Here is an 11,378-nt window from a genome sequence, read left to right as displayed (position 1 = left end):
AGAATCAATTCTTATGTCAAGACTTATAATTAATGCTATCATGAAGTCTGAGACAGTCTACACTGAAATGTCTGAATTCTTAACCTCTCTATTGCTGCAGCTCCAAGAGCTGAACACATTTGTGTCCATTCAAAGAAGAGAGATGGAGAAGAAAGATGTCTTCATGACTGAAGATGTAACATAAACAATTTTCAAAGATAATGTGCTACAGACAAATAATAGAACATATGTATTTAGTCAGCCAGCATTAATCAATAAGATTATATGCTCAAATCATGATGATTCACAGAAGAGTCACTTTGGAATGAAACATATCATTGAAGTCATTTAAGATAAGTACTATTGGCATGAACTTATCAAGAATGTAGTGGATTATGTCAAGACATGTAATATCTGTCAGAGAATCAAACTCAGAAGACATAAAACACATGAAGAATTAGAAACTATTTCAATGTCTTCACAATTTATGAAGTCAATCTTAATGAACTTCATCACAGAGTTATCTCTCTTCAATTGAAGAGACAATATCTTTAATGCCATTCTAGTAGTGGTGGACATCTATACAAAATTCACTCTATATCCACCATGTAGAAAAGACATTGATGCAGAAGACTTAGCAGAGCTATGCTATGAGTGCATCTTTACTATCTATGATACATCAAAAAATTTAATTTCAGATAGAGAATTTCTATTTACAAGCAATTATTGGTCAATTCTATGCTTCTACTTTGATGCAAAATGAAGATCAAGCATCACTTACCATTCTCAAACAGATGGTCAAATGAAAAGACAAAATCAAACTCTGGAACATTACTTACAAGAGTTTATTAATTATCATCAAGATGATTGAGTGCAATGGCTATCTATGACTCAACACACATACAATCAATTAAAGCATAACTCAATGGGAGAAATACCAGCAGTTGCATTAATGGAGTATAGACCAGAGTTACATATAAATGTGGACAAATCATTAGAACACATGGCTCCAAAAGCTGTGAAAAGAGCAGAGTCATTACAAAAGATGTGCAAACATCTTGAAAAAACACTCCAAATTGCCCATGAAGTGCAGAAAAAGTATTATGATTCAAAGCACATATCATAAGTATTCAACATAGAAGAATGGATACTTCTCAATGCAAAAAACTTAAGCATGCTCCATCCAGCTCAAAAACTGGACCATAAGTATATAGAATCATTTGAGATCATTGAAAAATGGAGAAAACAATTCTATAAGCTTCAATTACCATCATCATTTAGAAGTATTCATTCAGTATTTCATATCTTCATGCTAGAGAAATACAATAAAAGGGAAAATAAACTACCACCATCAGATTCAGAACTGATGAATGGTCATGAAGAATATTAAGTAGAAGATATTCTTGATAAATGTACACACAGAAATAAAATTGAGTATCTGATTCACTAAAAGAGATGAGAATCAGAAAATGACATCTGAAAATCAGAAGAACATATTCAGAATACAGAAGCATTAAACTTCTTTGAACAACAAGAAACATTTGAAGAAGAACACTCAAAAAAGCATCAATGAGAAAGAAAAACAGCATAACTGCTGCAAAAAACACAAGAAAGTATTTCATGTTATGTAAGAATCATAAAAAACAAAACTTCCAAAGACTTTTGTTCTTGTTATTCAATAAAGAAAAGAAAAAGAAGTGTAATGAAAGACTTTTTTATTGATTAAACATCTAAAGATGGTCACTATGTGAACTTAAGAAACTAGATACAGAAAAAAAGTGCTGAAGTGCACAAAAAATAACTCTTTTTTGAGTCAAAGCTCAATCTTTCTGCAAGTCAGAGATCTTCTGCTCATTATGAATGATGTGAGCAGCATGACAGACAGCATGATGAGCAGTAATGATGTGAGCAGCATAATGAACAAAATAATGAGCATAATAAATAAGATAATGTTTTAAATATGTCTGTACTGACTCAATCTGCTTTTTCTCTTCTCTCTCTTCTCTGACTCTACCCCTCTGCAAATGCAGAGAGATGCTGAAGATGACTGCAGATAGAGATAACACAGACACTTGAATTCTTGCTGCTAACAGATTTCATTCACAGATAACTGTCTTATATTTAATATTGATCATGATGACAGCTTCATAAACTCAACATCTTTCCATGTCAATTAAGACAGCTGCATGTGCATGCTTACTGTGCTGTTTTGTAGCAGAGGTGATCAGACATTGCATCTTATGCTGAAGATTTAAACACTCAGTAGAGATGATCATGCTCAATCTATCAGCATAGTAGATCAGACTTCATAAATTGAAAATTTGTCAGAGCTCATTCTCCAAACTGACAATCTAATAGTTGTGTCAGCAAGAATTAGAATAATCTAGACACTAAAAGTGCACAGAACTTAATAAATTCTAGAGTGCTGATGCAACTTAGTGCTAAAAATGCATCAACAGACAATCATCAAAAATTCTCACACATACAAAAGATATAGAGTTCTTATCAGAGTATATGAACAGTATGCTCTCTGACATGCTTTGCAACAGTGACATCCAGACATAACAACACATAAGTTGTCAGAGTTGACAAGCAGAGAAAGACAGCGGAAGCATAAAGTATGACTACATCAAAATTGATTAGTGAATGTTTACATAAATTCAAAAATCAAGACATCAAAAATGCCATGAAGAATATAAACAAAAGCAAAAGTGAATATATCACAAAAGATTAATACTAACAGCAAATAGCATAGATGAGTCAAGAGTCATTAGTAAAATCAAAATAATAGTAGTAAATGCTACTGCACATTAATGTTGTGAATTGATAATTCACAATGCACAAAAACAAAATTCTCATCACATCACTTAGCATCAACAAGAGTGTTAAAGCAGCATGAACAGATCAATTCAGTACTCACACAATGTGAAGAATGATAGATGACAAGACAGCACAGTAAAAGAAGTGATGAGACATAATAATGATGATGATGTGATGATGCTTAAGTGAAGAAAGAAGAAGAAAAAGCTTATGCACTAACATTGTTGATATTCACTAAGCATTAGTGTCACACTAACACTCATGACTACACAATCATCAATCACACTAACATCTGCACTAACACTGATGATGTGGCACCACTAATTATCTAATCAGCACTGGTGCAACAAAACACCAACACCACACCCCAACACCACAACACTATGAGCTCCACCCACACCAACATCTAATGCTATTGCAAATTATTAACTGTACACTTTAATATTCCAAAATTAGAATGCTGACAGCACAATCTGATGTCTAATTATATCACTATGCTACATTTTAGAGTCTCAAGAACAATGTCTACAAAAAAGAGAAATAATTGTCATGCTCACTATAGACTAGATCTGCTCTAAGAGCTAGTATCTTATTAGTTAGCATAGTTCTAATCTCACTAGTACTTAAAGTCATGCTGGTCTTCTCTCACAGAAGATCAGCAATGAGTTCTTCTCTTACTGCACATATAGCAATACTACTTTGATACTATAAGTGCAACTTAGTTATCTTTCTTACACTGTAGACTTGATACATTGTTCTTTAGCATCTATCTTATAGGCTGCCACCTCACAACATTTAAGCTTCATCACACAAAACATAAGTGATATGCACTGACACTATTTAAGTCAGATCTATGATCAATTCAGAAATAGAAAAAGAGATTGTGAGCAATTAATAGTTGTTATGAAGATATGTTATGCTTCTTCATTAGAATTGATAACAGTTGAAAATAATACTCTCTTGATAATTTAGAAAAATGTCTTCATTAAGAAACAGAAGTTGTTGCACATATTATATAGTAAGAAAGCTCTTCATAAATCTGTTCTTCAAACTGTTATATTACTTAATCTTTCATTTCACACTATTGACAACTCTTATTTTCATGAACTGATTGAACTTATTCATAAAAAAGCTGCTAATGAGTCATGACATGTCTCACTGCAGAAAACTTCAAGATCTTTCAACTGATAAGTACAACAAGATCATTAATACTACATTTCAAACTCTGAATTCTACTGCAAAAATGTTTTTTTGCTGTTAATGTATGATTTAGTTCACACATGCTTTTCTTTTTTGAAATTGTTGCATTTTATATAACTGACAAGTGGATCTTTAAAGAAAGATTAGTTGACTTTGAGTTAATTAAAGATTTATATGATGAAGTCAACATAAATGAGTATTTCTACTCAGTTCTAAATATTCATACCATCACAAAGCATTTTCTATGTATAACAGCTGATAATGTCAGCAATAACAATACTTTATGATGATCACTAAAAACAAAGCTCAGTCAACTGAATGACAATGACTGAAATAGTGTGTTGAGCTCTATTTTTTGTCTTGTTCATGTTGTACAACTGATGATGAAGATATTGATAAATACTTTAAGTATTAAAAGTGACAATGAGAACACAGCTTCACAATTCAGTGATGATTATATATTCAACAATATTGATATGAAAATATTTAAAGATACTCTTCAAAAAATAATGCTTCTTAATAATACTTTAACATTCATCCATTACTAATACTTAATATAAACTTCATTCAGATCTGTGTTCACTTACAAATGCTGTCTGAGCATTCTCTGAATGTTGAGAGTTATTTCTTAAACTATAAAAAAAAGAGTGTGTGTTGAATATGATTAGTAATGTAAAGCCAAGATGAAATTCAATATATTAGATGACTGTGTGTGCTCTTTTTCTTTATTCATATCTGCTGCAATGAATTGAAAAAATAAAGAACTGCAAGATACAAAGCCTGACTCTGAATGACTTAAAGTGACAATAGATTAAGTATGTTATATGTTTTCTGTGATCATTCATGATGCTTATTAAGATATTGTCAATCACAAAAAATTCAACTATTCACAGAACATTTTATATATACAGTAAAATATTTAATCATCTAGATGACAGAAAAAAAAAATATCAAGAGAGTTAGAATGAAAAAACACTCTCACTAAAGCTTATAAAACAGTATCTGAGAAGCTTGCTATGTATTATTCAAAAACAATAGATGAACATGAAAAGATCTACTCTGTTATAGCAGTTCTGAATTCTTTTAAGTGAATGAATACACTGAACTCAAGACACTAAAAGTGAGAAGAATGACAGAAGTATTGAGATCTTATTCTAACATTTTATAATGAGTATTATAAATAACATAAGATGTCAGTGCTAAGTTCATTAGATGTAACAGAATAAATTAAGATACTGATTTTACAGAACACTATATAATAATAATGCTGACAACAAAATAATCTAGAATCTGAACAGTGTCTTCTTTGACAGCTTCAGTTATAATGATGCTGATTCTAATGCCATTAGTGAATTTGAAAAATATCTTGATGATGCAGTGACTGCATCACTTATAGATGATGAAATTTCAAACATATGAAGAGAAATTAATCAACAATATTTAACAGTTGCTAAAATAACATAAAACATATTAACTGTTTCTTCTTCTGCAGTGAGTGTTGAGCAAACATTCAATTCAGATTAAGACATCTATTTATATTAACATAATCATTTTACAGAATCAACAGTAAAGCAAATAATGATTGTCAAGCAGACAGAAAATGAATTTTTGAAGAATGAGCAGATGTCAGCATTACAGTCAGATATGAATTGTTTTGTTGACATTGAGAAAAAAGAATTCAATGACTATCAACTTTTAATATTAGAGAATGAGTTGATAATCACATGTTATTTTGAATCAGTTCATTAGAGTGTGTTAAATAATCAAAAAACAAATATTGATCACAAATTACAGATAAAGAGAGAGATACAGAGAAAATTGTAGTAAGATCAGCAGAACTGATCTTTATGTATGAAAATATACTTAATGTGTTATCTCAGACTGTTACTTGTAATTATGTAATCTAGTTTCTAGAAGCTGAGAATTTCAGATTCATTATGACTAGTTTCTATCTCATTCTAGTCTCAGCATGTAGTAGTTAGTTTCAATTCATAGAATCTTCTGAAACTGTTTAGTAAGTTTCATTTGAAATTTTCTAGTCTCAATCTCAATTTAATTTTTCAATCTTCATTTCATTTTCAGCTCTGTTTCTGAGGATTGAGCTCTGTTCTCATTTCATTTAAAAAAAAAAAACAGTTGGAACAGAATCTTAGTTGGGAAATCTCTGTCTCTGTGCTCAGTCTAATTATCAGACACAGCAACTGTATTGGCTATAGAAATTTCAAAGCACAAAGAGCACAAAGACTCAAAGTTTCTAAATATAATAAAATTATTATCTAAAGACATTAATGATAATTTTTTCAGCTTCACTGATCTACTCTTTTAAGAGCAAGAATTAATAGCACAACACTCATGTCAAGATCAAACTATCTATCTACAAAATAGACAATTCTCAACTTTTTATCTGTTCATAAACTTTTCAGTGCAAAATGATGATGACATTCTTATTACAGATGAATTGAATGTTATAAGTAAACAATTTACAATTTAAAGTGAATGATTGACAGCTCTCATTAAGTACAAAAATGCTTGATATACAATGATCACTGATCAATGTCTTGAATTCTTTCAATTCTTCTCTGAACAACACTGTATAAATTTATCAAATTTGAAGAAATGACATCTAGTGTCTCAAGCACTTATTATTTCACTTATTAACAGTTATTTTAATGAAATGCTGAATAAACTTCAACAGTATCAACTATCAACTTATATTATTGTTAAAGTCTATTAAATATAAACTTCTTCACTTTCTATGTCAATTCTCTGAAGAAGTCATTCAGATTCAATCACCAAACACTATAAGCACAGAAATCTGAACAGCTTTGAATGAAGATGACATTATAATAACAGAAGAAATTTAAGAATGACTCACTCTGAGCATGAATAAAAAAAGAGATTTCTATGAAGAACATTAATTTCTTCTAAATAACTTCATCACATGTAAACTTCTGCATCTTTCAAATCATCAATGGAAAGTTCACTCAGCTTGTCTATGAGCACTTAAAACAGAAGCTGAAGACTATTCACATCTGACTTAAATTGATGACACTGATATACTAAAACAGAACTTAAAGAATACACTATAACTATGAGAAAACTTAACACTAAATGAAGAATAATATTCACAACATTAAATTAAAATATATGCATTAATGTGGCTGATCATGTCTACTTTAGCTTAAAAAAAATTTATAAATTCAATGATGCATATAAAATTGATCAACAAAGTCATTATTGAGAAAATGTCATTCTTTTTTGACTTTTTCTACTATGATTATCAATTCTAGCAACAACATATACTTTCAGTGCACATGCTTTCAGTAAGAATACTGATCTTTAAAAAAAAAAATATTCTTCAGCAACTGATATGAAGTTTTTCTTTCTGTACATAATTACAAAAGTAGTTAGATAGAGATAGTAGTTAGTTAGTCAGTGTGAGCAAGTAAATGTGCAGTAGAAGCTCATACAACAAAAGCTTAGTTAGTTGGATGTACTTACTAATAACTATATAAATATATATAAATATATAAGTATATAGTTATATATAAGATTTTGGTGAATGAGTAGAGTGAGAACAGTGATAATAAAGTTCAGAAAACAATAGTATAGAAGAAGTAGTCAATGAATATTCAAAGAAGTTATTGAATTGTTCTGTTAATTACATTTTGCAGTGTGGATTTTGATCTTATTTATAGACTCTGAGTTTAGAGTTTGAGTTATGTAAGTTATGGCATATTTGTCTTGATTTATAACTGTTACATCATGTGTGATGTAATGTATGATGCAGTATGATGCAGTATATTGTGCAATACTTGCAATAGTTTTGTAAAAAGTAGTTATACTTTTTAGAAAACTGAATTATTATATGAGGCATTTTATAAATTCTGATTTCAGTGGCTGATACTTTCTATAAACCAGAATATCTATGATGTAGATTTATAGAAAGTTGGTATAACTGATTATAAAACTTGTTAAAGTTGAATATAATGTGCAATAGTTTATTAATCTTGAAAATAAACTATGCAACAATGAATTTTATGATGTTATTGATGATGTCACATATGATGACATTTCATATAATGTAATATCATATTATGATGTAATTTGCCACCTCAATTTATTATTCTTTTCTTGATTAATAATTTATACAAGCAATACTATGGTGGTAACCTTATTGCTGTAACTCTATTAGAAAATAAAGTTTGAAATAAACTTTTATATAATAAGGTTTGAGCTAATTCAAAAAGAGTTATAGATCAAACTTTATATTTAATCAAGATTTATGTATATGACTCTGTAAATGTTATAGATGTTATACATGTTATACACATGTTATATAAGACAATATATAGTACATAAATTTAATTATATTTGAGAATGTAATATTCTCACATTCTCACAGTCAGCATTTTGAATTCATCAATGAAGCTCAAAGAGAAGAGAAAGAAGTATTCTCTACTATACAATCAAATCACTTACAGACTTTCTGTAGCTTAATGAATCAGATAGTAGTTAGTTCCAATTCTCTTTCAAAATTTGAAAATACTGATAAAAGTTCTATTCTCTTTTCAGTTTCAAATTGTATATTTCAAGTTCCATCTCTAGATTTCTCTATTTTTAAAACAACTTTAATTTTTTTCAAACTATATTTTAAAAGTGTATTTGTACACCAAAATATGACAAAATAGAAAAATTGGCACATTAAGTCAAAATGCATATATACATTTATGATTTATATATGATTTTGATACTAAAAATAGTATAAAATAAGATTATATTTTAAGTTTAGAGGAATTAAGAATTTCTATTTCTAATTGAATAATTTCAATCTCTTTAAATTAAGTCTCATTTTCATCTCTGTACTTGAAATTCAAGTTTCAGTTTCATCTCAGTTTGAACTATCAAGTCCCAGTCTCATCTCAATTCTCTATTAGTGCATTAGAAATGGAATTTCAGTTGGGAAATTTCTGTCTTTACAGTCAGTGACTTTTATTGTGATCTTATCATCATATCCACCTCTGAAAACTGAAACTTATAAAAAGAAAAGAATTAAAATTCTGCACTGCAGTCACTGTACATTTTTCATATTAAAAAGAGATTTTGTAAGAATTTTATTACAATCACAGTGAAGCTGTCACTCTCACTGTAATTCTAATGTCATATTTACATTTTGAGACTCAAAATTTATAAAGAGAGAGAAATCTGTAAGACTCTCTACTGTAATCATCTTACATTCATTTTATTATCTAAGAAAGATTTATAAAAATCTCTTTCATGCTCAAATGATCATACTCTTAGTCATTTAGAGTTTGTAAACTTCATAACTGATTAATAATCTTATTAGTACAGCTGAACACAAAAGAATATGTCACAGATGCTTCTTTATGAAGATCAGTAATAATATATTTAGAAACTCTAGATACTGTTGTAGTAATATAAGTTATCTCTCTCTCTCTCATGACTTAAACTTCTTTGTAACTACTTCTCACTTGATCTAATGTAATCTATAAAAACTAATGATTCATTGCCATGTTATCTGCAGACTGCAACCCCAGTCCTTACAATAAATCTGATAGTTAAAGATAATTAAACTGATATCAGTATTGTCAAGAAAAGATGATAAATCTACAGTTCTTCAATTTCTCTTTTAAGAATCTGATCATCTGACAAGTTATTTACCTTCTGATCAATACAAAGTATGATCATCTGTCATTTTACAACATCATACAAAACATTTTGGAAAGTGTCTGTTTTATTACAGTTTCTACATTCTGAGATCTTCTGATACTTCTAGGAATATTCAGTAACTTAATCTGATTATACAAGATCAGAATATGTTGAGCCACTTCATGATGTCTGAAGACACTTTAATCCCCATCATACCAATTGCACACTGATGACATCTGTATTTTGAACCAGGAATTAGCAGTTAAGACATCTGAAGACCATCTGCCTGAGCACCTGGGGACCCTAGAAGGCTAGAATTCACAAAGTACTACATAGAACGTATGTCTGTATGACAATTTAGAAAAACATCACGAACTTATTGTTACTTAGGTGAATCAGTTAAGGGTACATAGCTAACCCCAAAAATCTTTTCTTTATGAATGGAGCCGTATTCATTTTTGTCAACAACCCAGATGTACTGTGGGCCGCCCAACCCAAAAATGGAGTGTGTTCCATCTTCACCGCCCAGCTGAACTGGAATGAACATTCGGCCAGGTGCTTTCAGTTGCTCTATCAATGCTGGGTGCATAGTAGCTGCTGCAGCTCCAACGTGAATAGCATCATATGGGCCATCCGGCAGCCAGCCCAGACGACCATCACCAGTAACAAATTTAACTTTTTCGGACTCAAGTAGCTTACGGCCAGACTCAGACTTTGTCATATTACTTCGGGACATGTCGACTAGTTCTTGAATATGATCAATGCCGATAACACAACCATCCGCGGGCGATGAAGAGGATGATTTGTCTGAAATAAGATTTGCGAAAACATGAGTCAAGTAGCCTGAGCCGCATCCAATATCCAGAACACGGGACCCAGAATGGAGAAAAGGTAGAAGAAATTCGCAGGCATGGCCATGCATGTGTGGAGCAGAGATGGTGGCCGAATATCCTATGGACTGTGGGGAATCGGCATAGGGTTCTGTTGGTGAATAGTTACCACGGTCAACCTGATTTGTCAGTAAATATAGAACCCAACTGACTGGAAATGAATAACAACATACTCCAAGCATGGCATGCTTGACTCTATCGCTGTTGATAAGGCCGCTATCAAATAGATTGTTGACTAGTTGCGAGTTATTCAAGCCAGAGCAGCGCCAAGCCATAACAGAACAAAATAACTTGAAGAATTTGTTTCGCGTTGATGGTGGGCGAATCAACCTATAAAGATGATGACGTCTAGTATGCTTAGGTATAGTCGAGGCAAAATATAAAAAAAAAGGGCAATTAGCAACGCACTGAGGATGTCAGACCAATGTAGAAATTTTTAGTGGATCATGTCAGTAAGACAGACAAGGAAGTAGTTCATGGTTTTGTGAGTTTGGTTTGGTCTATATTGAAGAACGCCGCAATGTTGGCAGGAAGGGCCATGATGACATTGTAGTTTGCCTCAGTTGGTCAGACATTCCATCAGCCATACCAGCCAGATCTTTGCACTACCATCGGGTTCCCGATTTTCTGAGCTGTTATTCATCACCAAACAACACCTAACGTAATTCCTCACCGAACGCCCGATCTCACCCAACGACCGCTTCTTACAAAATTACCACTACACCTTCAAAATACGATTTTTCAACAACCACATAGTAAAATTAATTAAGCTATTAGTTACAGCAAGTAGGAAAGGAATAAAACATAGAAATTAGTATG

At 31.1% G+C, this 11,378-nt stretch overlaps 1 protein-coding gene across 1 annotated transcript; it reads right to left on the bottom strand.

Moving 5' to 3' along the window:
* Nucleotides 1-10,051: 10,051 nt before the first annotated feature.
* LOZ57_006150 (uncharacterized protein) lies at nucleotides 10,052-10,741 on the bottom strand (the record flags this gene model as incomplete). Its single annotated transcript, XM_049255171.1, has 2 exons — nucleotides 10,052-10,678; nucleotides 10,733-10,741. 2 exons carry the CDS (start codon nucleotides 10,739-10,741, stop codon nucleotides 10,052-10,054), a joined length of 636 nt encoding a protein of 211 aa, XP_049105899.1.
* Between the last annotated feature and the right edge of the window lie 637 nt (nucleotides 10,742-11,378).

The sequence above is a fragment of the Ophidiomyces ophidiicola genome (assembly GCF_022830035.1).
Source record: "Ophidiomyces ophidiicola strain CBS 122913 chromosome Unknown scaffold_36, whole genome shotgun sequence".
In the NCBI taxonomy this organism is placed as follows: Eukaryota; Fungi; Ascomycota; class Eurotiomycetes; order Onygenales; family Onygenaceae; genus Ophidiomyces; species Ophidiomyces ophidiicola.
Note: the sequence above shows the minus strand (reverse complement) of the source record. Positions and strands in the feature narration are given on the sequence as shown.